This window comes from Ictalurus furcatus, chromosome 11, assembly GCF_023375685.1.
Source record: "Ictalurus furcatus strain D&B chromosome 11, Billie_1.0, whole genome shotgun sequence".
Lineage (NCBI taxonomy): Eukaryota > Metazoa > Chordata > Actinopteri > Siluriformes > Ictaluridae > Ictalurus > Ictalurus furcatus.
Genome location: NC_071265.1, coordinates 18,688,816 through 18,707,727, shown reverse-complemented (window position 1 = coordinate 18,707,727; position 18,912 = coordinate 18,688,816). Strand labels below are relative to the sequence as shown.

At 39.0% G+C, this 18,912-nt stretch overlaps 1 protein-coding gene across 1 annotated transcript in view; it reads left to right on the top strand.

Annotated features, from left to right (window-relative positions):
* LOC128614554 (cadherin-22) overlaps window positions 1-18,912 on the top strand; it is a 151,400-nt gene that overhangs the window by 63,641 nt on the left and 68,847 nt on the right. Inside the window, exon 3 of the mRNA XM_053635956.1 lies at window positions 6,346-6,640. Coding sequence (XP_053491931.1) covers window positions 6,346-6,640 — 295 coding nt within the window. The remainder of the gene's footprint in view (window positions 1-6,345; window positions 6,641-18,912) is intronic.

The following is an 18,912-nucleotide window of genomic DNA, read 5'->3' as shown; positions in this document are numbered from 1 at the left end:
GCAGGCCTACCAAGCAGATCTGCTGAGTGAGCTCGACATATGGCGGCATTCAGCCAGTTCCTTCTCTGTTGTGTCAAGTTCACCCGGGCATCCACGAGTGGAGCCCGGGCAAGGACTTGTGCGAGGGAGACACAGAAGGTGAGTATGGCAGCCCGCCAACCCCGCAGACAGCCAGGAGACCCGGGCGGCCACAGTCGCAGCCTGCTACTAGACCTGATCTGAGAATGGTCATAAAGACCAAGTAGGCAAAGAAGAGCAGTCCTGAGGGGCTGTGGAGGGACGTATCAGGAGACATGAGGTTGTTAGGGCAGTTAACCCCCAGTGTTACTGTAGGGCCTCCCCTAGCCAAGGCTGTTCCAAGTTTTCACTGTTCTCTGGTCAGAGAGCTGTCACTGGGCAACAAAAATCTGATGCTTTCCCTCCAATAGAATGTGGAATAGTTAGCGTTACTGAAAGACCGTCTGGCTAAGTGTAAACTACTGCCAAATTTGTCTCCATGGGTTCGCCCTACCGTAGAAAAGGGTTATCTGGTCCAGTTTAGAGCTCGACCCCCCCCCCCCCGTTCAGAGGTGTGCTCACCACAGTAATCAGCACAGACTAGAGCCCGACGTTAGCACAGGAAGTAGCATCTCTCTTGGACAAAGGGACCATAGGACATGTACCCCATTTCCTAAGGGAGGGAGTTTTTTACAGCCGTTATTTCCTGGTCCAAAAAAAATAGAGGAGTATGCGGCCAATTTTAGATCTGCGTCATCTGGACTGTACTCTTCGGACATACAGGTTCAAGATGCTGACGCCAAACTTATCGTTCCACAGATTCAGTTTGAGGACTGGTTTGTGACGATACCTCTGAGAGTAATTAGTGTCACGCGGCGAGGCCTACGTGCTCTAAGAATTTGAGTGTCCCCGGTTTCTAGCCTTGGGTCACACTCTAGGGGTGTCTCCTTAGCGCAAGACAGTAATGAGAGACACCTCCCTCATGGGCTGGAGTGCGGTCTTAGACAGCTGTCCAGCTCACGGTCTCTGGAGCGGCCCTCATCTGGAGCGGCATATAAATTGCCTAGAATTGTGGACCATATTTCTAGCACTGAAATTCCTTCTTCCTCAGTTGAGAGGTCACCATGTGTTTACAGAGAATACAGCGGTGGTCTCGTATATTGACCACCAGGGAGGTTTATGTCCACACCCCCTGTTCAGGCAGGCGCAACTAATTCTCCTCTGGGCAGAAGGAAAGTTTGTCAGTGAGTGCAATGTACATTCTGGGAATATGGGGGCAGACATCCTGTTGAGGCAGGGGCTGAGGCCCAGGAATTGGTGGCTCCATCCACAAGTGGTGGAGGCCATATGGTGAGGTTTGGCCAAGCGGGACTGCAGGTGTTTGCCTCCAAGGAGACGGCCCGCTGTGGTTCGCCCTATGAAATAGGCCGCAATTAGGGCTGGACGCCATGGTGCACATGTGGACGAGGTCACATCTGTACGCTTTTCCTCCGATCGGTCTGCTCCCACAAGTTCTAGCGAGAGTTCACCAAGACAGTCTATGTCTGCTGCTAGTAACACCTCGAATATGGCCAGCTCGAATATCATTCTCAGAGATAATATCCCTGCTAGATAGCACTCCTTGGGAGATGCCCATCTGTAGGGATCCACTGTAGACCCAGTGAACTGCGCAATAGCTACAGTCCTGGGGTTCTTACAAGAACGTTTCTCAGCGGGGTGGGCTCCTTCTACAATCAGGGCTTACATGGCTGCCATTTCGGCCAGCCACGCCCCAGTTGATGGAGCCTCTGTGGGGCAACATCCTCTAACTTCGAGGTTTATGCATGGTGTCAGGCGGCTGAGGCCCATTTGCAGGCTGTGCATACTTTTCTTTGACCTTTCTGTGGTCCTGGAAGGTCTGTCAGATGCCCCATTTGAGCCCTTAGAGTAGATCTACTGTCTCAAGCCGGAGGGCTGATTTATCAGCCTCGGCCGGAACTACAGAAACTGTGGGTCTGGCCCTTGAGGGGCAGCAGCTCATAGATTCTGGTCTCACAACTGAGGTTGTAGAGACCATGTTAAACACTAGAGCACCATCTACAAGGAAATTGTATGCACTCAAGTGGCGGCTTTTTGTCTTCTGGTGTGAAGAACGTCAGCTAGACCCAGTGAACTGTGCAATAGCTACAGTCCTACAGTTCTTACAAGAATGTTTCTCAGCAGGGTAGGCTCCTTCTACATCCAGGGTTTACGTGGCCGCCATTTCGGCCAGCCACGCCCCAGTTGATGGAGCCTCTGTGGGGCAACATTCTCTAACTTCGAGATTCATGCGTGGTGTCAGGAGGCTGAGGCCCATTTGCAGGCTGTGCATACCTTTCTGGGACCTTTCTGTGGTCTTGGAAGGTCTGTCAGGGGCCCCATTTGAGCCCTTAGAGTCAGCTTCTGAGAAGCTTCTGACTCTAAAGATAGCTCTTCTGCTGGCCCTGACATCTCTCAAGAGAGTAGGAGATCTACAAGCTCTCTGTTGCCCCTTCCTGCCTTGCCTTTACCCCTGGATTAGCCAAGGCCTTCCTGTATCCTGGGCCGGATTATATTCTTAAAGTGGCTACATCTGCTGCCCACCCTGTGGTGTTGCAGGTTTTTTGCCCTCCTCCATTCCTCACACCGGAACAAGAGAGGATGCATCTGCTGTGTCCAGTAAGGGCTCTCTGTACTTACGTCCACCGCTCCGGCCAGTGGCATAAATCTGAGCAGCTGCTGGTCTGCTTTGGCGGCGACAGTAGAGGTGATGCTGTGTGAAAGCAGCGCATCTCTAATTGGATAGTGGAAGCAATCTCTATTGCTTATGAGGCACACGGTCTCGCTACGCCTCTGGGCATAAGGGCTCATTCCACTAGGGTGGTCGCCTCCTCGAAGGCTTTGTCCAAAGGGGTATCCTTACAGGATGTGTGTGCTGCTGCAGGGTGGTCTACACCACACACATTCATTCGTTATTACAGCCTGGATGTTCATTCCACCCCGGGCTCGAGTGTCTTGTAGTGACCCTCGGGCTTGGGTCTTTTTGAACAGGCCGTACCCTCGGTATGACGGAATGGGTATTCTCATTCCCAGAGTGTTATGCTAAACGCAACGTCGAAGTTCCCTTTGAAAGGGAACATCTGTATTACACATGTAACCCTGTTCCCTGAGAAGGGAACGAGACGTTGCGTAGCTTTGTCATACCAGGGCAGGCCTGTGAATACCGTCTTCGCTTCAGATAAAAGAGGCTGATGGCGTGGTTCACAGGTGCCGTATTTATATCACATGACACGCTTAATTGCCACTTCACCTGATCATGGCAGGCCTATAAATAGGCATGATTTTACACAAGCTTCAGATGCTGGTTGCGTGCGAGAGGCACTCCCATATTGTTATGCTTAATGCAACGTCTCATTCCCTTCTCAGGGAACAGGGTTACATGCGTAACCCAGACATTTCATCTGACCATAGAACCCGATCCCATTTGAAGTTCCAGTAGTGTCCTGCATACTGAAGATGCTTGAGTTTGTTTTTGGATGAGAGTAGAATCCCTTACAAACAACTTGTGGTGATGTGGAATTTTGGAGAATTTCTGACCCAAAGAAACAAATTTCTGTAATTCTCCAGCTGTGATCCGTAGAGATTTTTTGGCCACATGAACCATCCTCTTCAAAGTGCGTCGAGACAATATAGACACACGTCCATTTCCAGGTTGATTCATAACATTTCCATTTGACTGGAACTTCTTAATTATTGCCCTGATGGAGGAAATGGGCATTTTCAATGCTTTTGCCATTTTCTTATAACCACTTCCCATTTTGTGAAGCTCAACAGCCTTTTGCCGCTCATCACAGCTATATTCCTTGGTCTTACCCATTGTTATGAATGACTAAGGGAATTTGGCCTATGTGTTACCTGAAGGCATGAAGTCATGCTTCAACAATTTTCTGTTCCTAGTCACTCAGGTGTACTAAACATTTTTAAATATCAATGGGAATATACTTCTCATATGAATTCTTTGGGGTGCCAATAATTGTTGCACACCTCTACTTTATATATATATATATTATATATTATATATATATATATATATATATATATATATATATATATATATATATATACAAACTATTTTGTTTGCAATTGTTTGATGTCCATGAGAGCAGAGTATTTTTCTGATTTTTTTTAAACGGAAGATCAAAAGGTTAAACAATTTTTCACAGCTTTCTTTGCTCATATTTACCAAGGGTGCCAATATTAGTAGAGGGCACTGTAAGTAAGTAATTTCCACTACAAAGTATAAACAGTATAACTATACAGAGAACTGCATTCAGAACACTTTTCAAAATTTGCACCACTGAAGAGTCTCCCTCCTGGTCAGGTAGCTGTTGATCCAAATCTCACTAGTGAGTGAGAGTAAATCACTGTTAAGCCCACACGAGACATTTGTGCCAGAATGGTGAATGTAAACTTGCGGCGTGTAAACGAAAACTTATATTTTTACAGTTCATTGTTTTCAGTTTGAGAGAGTTTTTCTTCTTTCTTATTGTATATTTGATTTTTTCTTGAAAAGTTACGTTCAATACTTTGGGCACAAATTTAATTTCATACACGGTATTCCTCAACACACGTATTATGTAGAGAAACAATTTTGTTTTTGGGGATAAAAAGTGTGAATCAGCACTAGCTAAAGTGATCAATGACCTGCTGATTTCTTTTGATTGAGGCTGTATTTATTTAGTGCTGTTGAACACCAGTTTTACATTAATTTATTCATATCTCCTTGGTCATATTTAACAGTAGACCTACATTTTATGACTGCATTGTAATCCTTGATGCTGGCCTTTCGTCTGACTTCCATATCAGTAACACCTATAAAACTCATTGAAGAGAACACACTCTCAGTATGACATTAACTGATCTTACAAGATGTAGAAAAATTATTATACACATTTATATGTAGAACATGTAGAAAAACTATTACATGTAGTTATTATACACAGCATAACTTCAGAATGTGGCAGCCTGCAACATTACCAAGTAAAGAAAGTCAGAGCACAATGCAGCAGTAATATTTGGTTTATGCTGGCTTTTTGTTCTACATTAATTACATACTCTTGCTTATGAAATGTAAATCCCTTAATTCTGTAGCCCCAGCATATCTTACTGATTTCTTACTGTATGGCAGCTTAGCTGAGGCATGCCTACTTCATACCCAAATTGACTAGCATCTCAGCTGCTGCTGTATAAAGTTCTATATAACGATTATTATTATTATTATTATTATTATTATTATTATTATTAAAGAATAGCAAGAGGTAAAAGAAAACAGAATAACTGAACATATAGATAACATAAGATAACATGCTTTTTAAGTCTGTTTTCTTTTTTCTTTTCATTTTTTTTTTTTTTGTTAAAAATATGTTGATTTGATTAAATCAATATTCCCACAAGGTTTAATGACTGTGCAAAGTTTTTTGCTGATCAGACATCTGCCTTTAAGTGGTTCATATTGAAGGGTGTTTTTTATTCTTCATAACTTTATATGCCTTCTCTTCAGATATTGAGAATTTTTTTTTTCCATTACTGATAAAATATTTATGCACCAAAAATCATATATTTTGAAAGTGTTCATTTTGTTTGACTTGTGGAAGATTCTCCATAATAAGAGACAGAGAGAGTATGACAGAGAAATGCAGTTTTACGACAAATACTTAATGAAAAAACCCCATGGGGTAATAGAATCCTATATTTAATTAAGGATTTATAAAATATTTAATATGGAAGAGAGAAATTTTAGCTCTCTGTCCATGTCTGTTGAGAAACTGGAAGCTGCAATAGAAGGTGAATAATAATGAAGAGAGAGAGGAAGAGAGATGGCTGATCGTGGTATAGGTGGTGGTGGTAGATCAAGGAAAATGACTTTCAGTGACATTAGAAGAAAGTCCTGGCAGATTTATAAAGGCTTTGAAGTTCGCGTTTTAATTCCCATGTTTAGTCTTACCTTTAGCAGAGGGTCAGAGGAAAGTTGAATGGATAATTCCAGGCTTTTTCAGATTTCCCCAAGTTCTACTAGAAGTTTAGAGTCAATGCTCAAGAATCAAAAAGTCTGGGATATAAAAACAGTCTATCTAATGACATGTAGTAAAAATCTGATGCAAGGATTTATTATATACTTTTTTAGAACCCTTGAAATGTAGCTCATTTGTGGAAGAGTTGAATGGTTTAATTTGATCTGTTTACTATTATGTCCTTGGGAAATCTGTAAAGTTACTTCTTCTTTACAAATTATAGTGATCTGAGATTTGTAAGCGTCTGTTCCCTTATACCAATTTCACTTTTGACTGGCAGATCCACTCAGACTCAGATGAAGGTGATGGCTCCATCAAGTACACCATATCTGGTGAAGGTGCAGGAACTATCTTTATCATTGATGAGGTCACAGGGGACATTCACGCCACTGAGAAGTTGGACCGTGAGGAGAAAGCCTTCTACACATTACGAGCACAGGCTCGAGACCGCCAGAGTGATGCCCCACTCGAACCCGAGTCCGAGTTTGTCATCAAGGTCCAGGATATCAATGACAGTGAGCCCAAATTCCTGGAGGGGCCATACATCGGAAGTGTGGCTGAGCTGTCTCCTATCGGTAAGAGAAAACTCTTTAAATCTCTTAACTAATAATTTTAAGGCCAAAAGTGAATTCATACTAAAATACTAAAACTAAAAATCGTTTTGGAAATCACATTTCTATTCTGTACAAGCTATTTTAACTGGGACTAACAAGAAGAAATGAAATTCTTAAAAATGACTAATCTGTGATACAAGAATTGGAGAAGTGTCAACCAGACCCCTAGTTCAGTAGTCAGGGCACTGATCAGGGAGTCAGCCATTTTAAGGGCTAAATCCTTCCAATGCACTGGAACGTTCGCTCCCTTAAAAACCCCTAATGCACTGCAAAAACCAGGGAGCATTGATGCTCAGTATGTTCCCTTAAAGGAAATGACGTCATGTTTTCTGAAACCTCTCAAAAATGGCAGACAAACTCTCAGCCAACGTCTACAAATATAAGTAGCTTGTTATCGTTGTTTCAGCTCTCAAATTATTACTTATGTCAGTGATTTATAACTTTATATGACGTTCTATATATGATTTGTTTGAGTTTAGTGACTTTTAAGTGTTTAATGAAATGTGTGTGATTAAGCAAACAAATTTATATGACACAAACTTAAATATTTTTAGGGTTTTTTTTTATTTTTGATGATGTTTTACAATGCCAGTACATAATCGTGTTGCCAGAAATTGAGTTATCACTGTCTCAGTGTGTAGTGAGCCAGGGTCCTTACCAGTGCCAGAACTCATGCACATAATATACTGATTCATGACCTAGGGAGCTGATTGAGACAGTCAATTGTGAAACAAAGCAAATGTTATTCCTGGTCTAATTCATTTTAATGTATTATTTTTTTATTTTCTTTACATACATGACATTATTACTATGAAATCTAAATAGATCTAAAGAGCCTATGTCAGTAGGACATTAGTGAACAGAACATGATGGGTAGTCTGGAGGAATCAGAGAACTGCTGCTTCACTAATTCCTCACTGTTGTTTCCACAAGTGGGAATGTGCTCAGTTGTGCTGAGTAAACGTTTATTGCAGATTGGCTCTTGTGTCTGTCTGTACAGACATATTTACTGTATTCATGGAATTCTGCTTTTCAATTACCTACTGAATGCTATTTGTTATTAGAGTAAAATAGGGGTAGGTTACAGTCCTCCCATTCTCTACAACCGTGAACTTACTGATTGGAATTAATTCCTGCTTCCTCAGCATAGCGGAGGCTGAGCCAGCGGCAGCAGTTTCTCAAACGAGAACGAGGGAGAGTAGTTAATGTTTGTGTCATCTTCACTCCCCCCGTTTCTCCACCTCTCACATTAACCGAGCACACCGTTCATGTTTTATACATTAAACTGAGCAGCAAATCTAATGAGATAACATCACTGCTTTGTTAGCATTTTAATGTTTTGCTTTCTTGCAGAGCAATTGTTAGTGTCGTCAGTGTTGGCGTCTCCATGATAAGGTCATGCCTCACTGTCAAAGCAAGACAGACTGATAGCCCAGTCAGACAGAAAGAAGAATAGTTGCCTCACTTTACCTTGACACTCCAAGATGAATGGATACATTTCAGAACATAATGTTATGCAGTGGTTTGTTTCTCTTTAGTTGTTTGAACACAAAACAGCAACACAGACAATCAAAAGATCTCTATAATTCCTGCTTGCAGTCTACCATGACACTTTACCTGCACCTGAAAAATTAACAAAATATACCTCAATTCAGGCGCGTAGCCATCCTTTCAGATGTGGGGGGACAGAATGTCAACGGTATTCTTTTTTCCTGACCTTTGTCTGATTGATGGGTTTTTATCTCTTCTTGCTCTTAATTAGCTTAATATGCAATTTTTGATTCTGTACTTTTGATTCTGCATGTTATATTGTATATTGCACTGTATTATTTAAATATTGCAAATTGTGTTTAGTGTACATTGTATTGCATATACGTAACACAGTATATAATATATACTTGTGTGAACATACACTACTTGTCACGACTTCCCCTGTATGCAGCGTGCTGCAGAGCATGTGAATGCACGCTGCCGAGCATGGTGCACGAGCACCTGCTTTTTCGTTGTTGACAATCGTGACATTTGGACACGTGCATTTGTTATGTTTTGTTATGTCTCCTCCCTGTTCTGTCATTGGCTATGGTTTCACGTGTGTCTGAATTGCCCTCAGCCGTCAGCCATTACGAGGCTGATTAGGTTTGTATATATATCGCGCGCCTCCCAGCACACAGCGCGGAATATTAGATAGATTAGATACTTGGTTGAGATTCCTTACGATAGCGTACCATAGTCATAGTCCAGATTCGTTTGTTTAGTTCTGACAAACTATCTATTTAACAGCTATATGCTGCTAAATTGCAGTTGTTTACTGTAGCTGGCAAAAACAGTATCTAGCTGTTAATTTCAACAACAGTAACATACCGTATTTTACAGTAAAATGCTGGCAAGCACAGCTGCCAGTAGATTTTTTTTTTACAGGACTTTTTACAGTGTGAATAATCTAGGTTGGAAAATGCAAAGTCTTTTAATCTCAGTATCATTTATAATAGTAACAAAGTGACATTACCAAAGAAGCTGGTAAATCTGTTTCTGCCATCGAATACAACCCCAATTCCAAAAAAATTGGGACGCTGTGTAAAATGTAAATAAAACAGGATGCAATGATTTGAAAATCTCAGAAACCTATATGTTATTCACAATAGAACATAGAAAACATATCAATTGTTTCAACTGAGGAAATGTACCATTTTAAGAAAAAAAATAAGGTAATTTTGAATTTGTTGGGTACAACACATCTCAAAAAAGTTGAGACGTGGGCAACAAAAGTATGGAAAAGTAAGTGTTGCTAAAAAGAAACAGTAGGAGGAAATTTTTGCAACTAATTAGGTTAATTGGAAACAGGTCAGTAACATGGTATAAAAAGAGAACCTTAGAGAGGCAGAGTCTCTCAGAAGTAAAGATGGGATGGGATCTGACTGGAAGCATATGTTGCTCTAAAACCTGTATATACCTTTCAGCATTGATGGTGCCTTTACAGATGTGCTAGCTGCCCATTCCATAGGCACTAATGCACCCCTATACCATCAGAGATGCAGGCTTTTGAACTGAGCACTGATAAAAAGACCGGATGGTCCCTCTCCTCTTTAGTCCTCTTTAGTTTAGAAGATGCGGTGTCCATGGTTTCCAAAAATAATTTAAAATTTTGTTTCGTCTGACCACAGAACAGTTTTCCACTTTGCCTCAGTCCATTTTAAATGAGCTTTGGCCCAGAGAAGACTGCAGCGTTTCACATATGGCTTCTTCTTTGCATTATAGAGCTTTATCCAGTATGCCTGTTTTTAATGCAGTGCCGCCTGAGGGCCCGAAGATCACAGGCATGCAATATTGATTTTCACCCTTGTCCCTTGTGCACAGAGGTTTCTCCAGATTCTCTGAATCTTTTGATGATATTATGTACTGTAGATAATGAGCTATTCATAGTCTTCACAATTTTACGTTGAGGAACATTATTCGGAAATTGTTCCACAAATTATAGAAGCAGTTTTTTTGCAGATTGGTGAACCACTGTCCACCTTTACTTCTGAAAGACTCTGCCTCTCTAAGATCCTCTTTTTATACCTAATCATGTTACTGACCTGTTGCCAATTAACCTCCAGCTGTTTCTTTTTAGTAACACTTACTTTTCCAGCCTTTTGTTGCCCCTGTCCCAATTTTTTTGAGATGTGTTGCGGCCATCAAATTCAAAATTGCCTTATTTTTTTCTTAAAATGGTACATTTCCTCAGTTTAAACATTTGATATGTTTTCTATGTTCTGAGATTTGCATTCTGTTTTTATTTACATTTTACACAGTGTCCCAAGTTTTTTGGAATTAGGGTTGTAAAAAAATGCTATTTTAAATATTACTTTATTTAAGTTTCTGCATCAAGATCATTTTACTTTGGTCAATGTGGTCAATCTGCTGGACGTTTGCACCTCTGAAGTACACTGTTATGAGACGTCACTCAAAAGTATGCCAAAAGAGTCTTATTTTTTTATCAAATTAAAATTGCAGACAAGGTGATCAACATACGTATAAATCTTGAATGATTGACAGTAGTGCATGTATTTTGAACGCTCCTATATTAACTGACCCCCCCAGAATCCCATCCCATTCTCTCCCTCTCACATTAGTAATTATTCAGCTGGTGCACTTGTCTTGATTTTTCTGGCTGTAATGCGAGTGTGACCATAGATAGATCAATTTCCACATGGTGTGGAATTTAGGGGACTTTTCACTGTCATGTCAGTGGAGTGACATTCCCGTCCCATTGGATTTGTTTTGGCAACCAGGGTGTTCACAAATTTGGGTAAGTTGCATTGGATCCCCTGCAATGACAGGGTCTGTGTGTATTCCTTTTTCTGAACAGACAGTCCCATCAGCAGGTTTTTAGCCATACAAATGTCCTGATTGTGTATGTGGAAGTGCTAGGACTAAAAGGCAATCACACTTCTTTTGCAGGCCATTTGAGGCTTTTTGATGAAGCACACTACCATTTCAATTATTTATGCAGTCATGAAATTGTGGCCAATATGCAGACTTTACATCTGGCTCTACATCTGGTTGGGATGTTCTTACTGTGTATGTGTATAAACTGAAACTGTGTGTATTCCACAAAATGTTTATGCCACATACAATTTTGGCAGAATGCTCAGTGCCTGTCAGCCACATCACAAATTCAAGTGTCACTAGTCTGTGCACACTGAGGCATTGATCTACCTCACTTTTTTTTTTTTCTTTTGGAAAAAAAAGAGTCTCACCATCAGTGATTAATGAAATTTGTGTGGCTAGTGTAACACTTTTAGGAAACCTTAATTACATAAGGTCAGGGTGCTTGGTAAATGCTTGGCCAAACCTATAGCTGTATGAATTTCTGCCACTACTGCTGCTGTGGATTCTGCACTGCATCTAACAGTCTAGGAGATCAGTGTATTGATATCCCCATTCTATACAAACAGACCATTGTTCCACAGTTGTTGCACTGTTGACCGGATTTACAGTATGTCTGTAAAACATTAGCTGTATTATGAAACCTGGTTAGTGTTAGTACTCAATAATGGTCTAGAATAGTACATAAATATGCAATTTGAGACACAGTGCTAGTTTCTTTAGCAGAGGTACAGTGCCCTCCACTAATATTGGCAAACCTTGGTAAATATGAGCAAAGAAAGCTGTGAAAATTTGTCTTTATTGTTTAACCTTTTAATCTTTTGTTAAAAAGAATTCACAAAAATACTCTGCTCTCACAGATATCAAACAATTGCAAACAAAACACAGATTTATCAATATATATATATATTTGTTAAATATAGGTGTGGGCACATTTCAATTTTTACGAAGATAAGAATAACAAGCTTGATAAAAATTATGCAGTGTGCGACATGTCGAGCCAAGATTAAATACTTCGGAAACACTACAGATGTGAGGAATCACATGTTCCGTTTTCACCCAGAGGTAAAGTTAGCAGCAACCCTGCAGAATGCAGCTAATCAGCCTACAGTGCAACAATTCATGCTAAATTTCAAAGTTCAAAGATCACAGTCCATTGCCACATTTATTGCAAAGGATCTCCGCACTTACTCTGTCCTGGAAAACTCCAGCTTTCGCTTCCTTCTCCATATCCTGGAGCCAAGATACATAATCCCTTCCCTTCTCCTATCCAAGCTAGCACGGAAATATTTGAGTATCCCAGGATCCAGCATCTCTGCAGAGAGAGTTTTCTCTACAGCAAGGTATGTAGTTAGAGCAAAAAGAAGCAGCCTGAAACATGTGGATCACCTTGTATTTTTGAGTATAAACATTTCCAAACGTCGAAAATTGAGCACTGGCATTTGACACATTCTACTAAAAAGTGAGAAGGCTTTATTTTTGTAGAATTTTGTTTTTCCACATAAACCGTACAATATGTTATACTACCTTGTGGTACAGATTATTTTATATTTTTATTTAATTATATGTATTGCATAAAAAGGCAGCCTTTTAAGTTATATTTTTATACATACGACAGATTTTTTTTCTGCAATTAAGCTGCTAGAGACTTTTTGTTGATTATACAGTGCACTACAAAAAAGTGTCTTGTTTTTACACATACTGTGCTGCTATGTAACTTGAAAAATAGACAATTTATCATGTACTGTAATTTGACTTTTTTAAAAAAAAAAAAAAACAGCTGATTAATAAAAAAAAGCTGAAAGAGAAAGCGTTTCAAGTGTGTGTATTATTAATAAAAGAACAAGGAGGAAAAGATGCATCGTGATGCATCGAGAATTGGTTTATAATCGAATCGTTACCCTCTTACTCGTAACTGAATCAAATCATGAGGTAGATGAAGATTCACACCTCTACTTTTTACTCAAAATCCATAGGGGATATTTGTAATATTCATTTGTAAAGTAAATGAATGAAACCAAAGAGGACATGTTTGTAAATCATGTGAAACAACTCCTAGTTTGGGAGTCCCAGTCTGCTCTATGGCCACAATTTACCCATCTTATAATGATTACTTCCAGCAGGCACAAAAGCACACGTCATCTCAAACTGAGTTCAGTGTATTTCATTGGCCTCCCCATTTACTGAATCAGAATACAATTTAGTACATTTGTGCTAGAATGGGGGATTCAAACATGTACCCGAATCACAGAATCCCTTATGGAATCCATGATCGGGGGGTCTTACACAGTATTCGTATGATGTAAAATTAACCTTAATTCCTTTCAGCCATTTACTGCTACAAAGATTCTAACTGACCATTACTTCAGTGATCCCAGGTAATCAGGCTAATTGTCAATTGACAGACAGTCATTTAATTTAATAATGTTAATTAATAATGTGGCCCCAGCAGCATCAATTTTGTAATGAACACTACAGATGTGTAAACTGAGTGATATGTAGAAATATGAGATTTAATCACAGCTAGTGGCTGAGCATAAGCACCACTGTGTTTTATTACTGCGGCAGCGAATGCTCTGCTATAATAATAAAAGCATAATCACAGACAAGCCCACAGCATATTTATTTTCCCTTGCCACTCTCTGTCTTGTTACCACTATCTCTTATGCTCACTTTTCTGAGGAACTAACTGAAGTTGAATTGGTTTGTATATAATTTAGACTGCTTTGAACGTCCTTCTTGGATAATGCAAGAGTGTGAAGTGTAAACTCGGAAAAGTAGTTGAGTAGTGTGGCATATGTTTACTACCTGACATTGTCAAAGGCTGGGTGAAAAGGGTATTCACCCAAAGGCCCCAAATTTGAAGGGGTGAGCAGGGGTGGGAACGGATAGGGTGGCAGGGGCAGAGTGGGAAGTGCCCTGACTATGGTTCAGCTAAAATTATAACAAGATATTGCATGCGAAATAATGTTGAGATTACATTTTGCAAACAATAAGAAAATAGAAAACAGCTACTAAGAATAATGAAATGTATATGAAAAACATAATTATTCATTATTAATCACTCATTTTATTTATAGAGTGCTTTACCAATTAAGAAATAAAACCAGGAAGGTCATCCTTCTACTTCAGCCAGGGAGAGGCTATGCAGCAAAGAGGTTTAAATACATACATACATACATACATATACATATACACACACATATACATTTTTTATATTATATATATATATATAATCACACACACACACACACACACACACACACACACATCTCTTAAATGGAAATAGGAGAAAATACTTTTGCCAGTGGTAGGAAGCAGCAACTATAAATAAAAAACTTGTCAGATCTGTCAGGGTTTATAAAAAAAAATATTGTGTTATTGATTATAGAGATATTTGGCAATAGAAAAACAATATGGCTAGCAGTAATCACCTGCTCTATGTGAAGTGTATTTTATTTGTATTCACTCTGTTAATTGCATTAATCCTTTTAGATGTTAAAAGAATTTGAAATATTGTTATAGAAATATTGAGGGACATATTTGTCCTGTCTAGGGCACTCAATCCTAGCCATGTATTCACCGATTCAATCTCATACCTGCATATTTCTGAGCCTTTCAGTTTTTTTTTATTTTTTATTAAAATGGATTGTCATTACAATTTTAAATTCTGAGAAGAGCTGTTACTCAGTAGGAAATATCCTAATTTCATTTACTAGTTACATTAATCTTGCATTGTAAATGGGCATCTATACTTACTCTGTGTTTGTATTTTAATTTGCTATGTGCCTACCAGTAAATCTGTGAAATATCTGTGAAGACTTTATCTATCTGGCACATCGCACACCTACATACTCAGGCAGTAATGGAGCATACCAAGTGATTTACTTTGTGAAACTCTGCCAGATTCTTAAAGACTCTTATTATACAATATATTTGAAGACAGACATCTTAGACTTAGATAATTAGTGAACTCTTAGTAATCTCTGGTAAACTACTTTGGCAATTCAAGTCTTTATGTATAGAAAAAATGCATAATTTGCTATACTGTCATTCAAGTGATGATTATTAGTATTATATTAGTATTAGATATCGAATGTATTAGTGTTACATTCTATATCTGTATGTGCACATCAAACACATGCCATATGCCCTAAACCTGGGCCCTGCAATAAGAATACCACCTTGAGTCCCGCATTCCAGTTGAGATTGCTCTGTACCTGGTAATGGAATTATCAAGTAATTACAGTATCAGCAAAGGGGTGGATTTCCTTTGGAGTGGATTGAATTTGTGCATTGCAGGCTACAAGAAGCCAGGGGCTCTGTCTACCCACGTTCTTCTGCTCAGATTTAAACCAATTTACTTTTTTAACCATAAACAGAGAGATAAACATTATACTAAACAAATTTTTCACTTAGAGACATTTGTTTTCTCTTAGGTTGAAATAATGAATGGAAGTTAAACATAATAACTAGGGCTTTGTTCATGCAACATGGTAAATCTGATTTATTTATTGTGTCTAATTTTTAGATCAAGTGTTCACATTGCAAATATAAATAAATAAATAAATAAATAAATAAATAACGTGTGCAAAGACGCACACATATACATTTATATGAGCTGTAGTAAAAATAGGTCTAGTACACAAAGTTTCCAGAGAAACAGGATGTTTCTGACAAACACACTTCATCAGATGTGCAAGCAAAGTGCTTCAGAGGCTGTAACAGGTTCATAAAATTCATAAAAAAAACTTTGTCTGAAATTATCTGTTTCTCTGGAAACTTTGTGTACTCCACTTAATTTTTACTACATCCATCATCATTTCTGAAGTACACTGCGATTACTTCCTAGATTCCTCTTCAGATTTCTATATGTATACTACCACAAACTACTGTACATATACAATACCGGTCAAAAGTTTAGAAACACTCATTCTTTATATTTTTCCCACATTTTAGAAAAATAATGAAGTCATCAAAATTCTGGAATAACACTAATGGAACTACGGGAATTATATTGTGATAAAAAAATCCAAAATACATCAAAATAATTGTATATTTTATCATCTTCAAATTGGACACCCTTTTTGCCTAGAATTTTCAGAAATGTATTCTTGGCATTTTCTCAACCAATTTCTTCAGGAATCCCCTGAGATGCTTTTTAAACAGTATTAAAGGAGCTCCTACCTATGCTGGACACTTATTGACTGCTTTTCGGAATATTTAACTCCAAATCATCCATTTAAAAAAAAAAAAGTAAATAAAATGTTAGTTTTTAATGAAAGAAATTAATATGTTGGCACAATTATATTTTTGTCTACAACACCGATTTCAAACATTTAATCATACTCCTTCAGATAAAAAGGTTATCATGAGAAGTGTTTCATCAAAAGTGTACTTTTGACCAGTAGTGTATATTACTACTCCAAACAATAAATTAAACTACATGTGTCTGAGTAAGATATTGGGCCTTGGCCTCTTTATGTATTTACTGTTTGGCATGCCTTAAAATATGTTGTATATCTCAAGCCCATGTATGTATAGAATTGAGCAAAAGTGAAGATGCCTTCAAAAATAATAAAATGTAAAAAAAAAATTTAAATAAATAAGTATCAAAAATAGTTACAATTAAAATAAATCAAGCAATAATTTAAATTGGTGGATTGTTTCAGACTTCTTAGAGAACTTGCTACAGTTCTTTTGGGCCCCTTAAGTCTTTTCTACTGTACTGTATACACAAGTTATGCATGCAAAGGTTGCAAACGTTACATCCACCACACAAGTCATACTTGACACACTGGATAGATTACAATGCATTTTTGCTTCCATATTTCATTCCCCAACTCTTGGTTGTCCTATTCATTCCGCATGCACGTAAATAACATAATTTGTGGTTTGGTGCATTTCCAGGAAATAATATGTCTGCACTGATAGGCAGTTTTTCTAAGTCAAGTCCAACTAAAATGAGCATCTCTTTTTCCATCAGCCCTTTACTAAATCAAGTAAACAGCTTTTAACATCCTCACAACGTTAAAATTAATGTAGTCCTTTCACAAAGAGAAGAAAAAGTACAAAGCAAACCCATGCAAAATGGTAATGACCTCAATACACAACAAGCTGTAACGCATCAAATTCAGAGTCATGTTTCAGAGTTAAGCTGAAACCGGTGGCCCTCAGTCTGAACTGGCAGCTTTCAGCTTTCAAAACCGAATTTCAGACCTGACCATTATTTGGCTTGTTATTTAAATGAAAGCTGCAGAGTCTAGCCATGAAAAGACCAGATGAAACACCAGTAGGTCTTAATGCAATTTTATATAATAAAACCTTATAGAAGAGTAATTCAGCATATTGTTAAGTACAGTTATTTAAGGCTCACAGTTTTCATTTAAATATTTTTTAATAGTTACATATGCTGAAATAATCATACACCCCTGTACACACACACACTTTCTCACAGCATGCAGCACATTGAAAAAAGTCTAAGAGGACCATTAGCTACAGTAGAAGCAAAGTAATACTCTATAGCAGGGGTTCTCAAACCTATCCTGGAGGACCCCCAGCACTGCACATTTTGTATGTCTCCCTTTTTTGACACACCCAATCCAGGTCTTGCAGTCTGTACTAATGAGCTGATGAGTTGACTCGGGTGTGTTAGGGTTAATTTCCCCATATGTAACGAAAAGCAACAAACTACACAAGCTCACAAACTGACCAGCTATGGATTCAACTTTTGTGAGCTTTTTACTAATATGTACAATAAAGTTTCACATGGTTGTCAATGTATAATAATGAGTAATCAATACTGTTCCTGTTAATAATATTAATGTATTGTATATACACCTACAGTATCTCACAAAAGTGAGTACACCCCTCACATTTTTGTAAATATTTGATTATATCTTTTCATGTGACAAACTGAAGAAATGACACTTTGCTACAATGTAAAGTAGTGAGTGTACAGCTTGTGTAACAGGTGTAAATTTGCTGTCCCCTCAAAATAACAACACACAGGCATTAATGTCTAAACTGCTGGCAACAAAAGTGAGTACACCCCTAAGTGAAAATGTCCAAATTGGGATCAATTAGCCATTTTCCCTCCCGGGTGTCATGTGACTTGTTAGTGTTACAAGGTGTCAGGTGTGAATGGGGAGCAGGTGTGTTAAATTTGGTGTCATTGCTCTCATACTCCCTCATACTGGTCACTGGAAGTTCAACATGGCACTTCATGGCAAAGAACTCTCTGAGGATCTGAAAAAAAGAATTGTTGCTCTACATAAAGATGGCCTAGGCTATAAGAAGATTGCCAAGACCCTAAGACTGAGCTGCAGCACGGTGGCCAAGACCATACAGCGGTTTAACAGGACAGGTTCCACTCAGAACAGGCCTTGCCATGGTCGACCAAAGAAGTTGAGTGCACGTACTCAGCGTCATATCCAGAGGTTGTCTTTGGGAAATAGACGTATGAGTGCTACCAGCATTGCTGCAGAGGTTGAAGGGGTGGGGGGGTCAGCCTGTCAGTGCTCAGACCATAGGACGCACACTGAATCAAATTGGTCTGCATGGCTGTCGTCCCATAAGGAAGCCTCTTCTAAAGATGATGCACAAGAAAGCCCGCAAACAGTAACTAAGGATGTGGATTACTGGAACCATGTCCTGTGGTCTGATGAGACCAAGATAAACTTATTTGGTTCAGATGGTGTCAAGCGTGTGTGGTGGCAACCAGGTGAGGAGTACAAAGACGAGTGTGTTTTGCCTACAGTCAAGCATGGTGGCGGGAGTGTCATGGTCTAGGGCTGCATGAGTGCTGCCGGCACTGGGGAGCTACAGTTCATTGAGGGAACCATGAATGCCAACATGTACTGTGA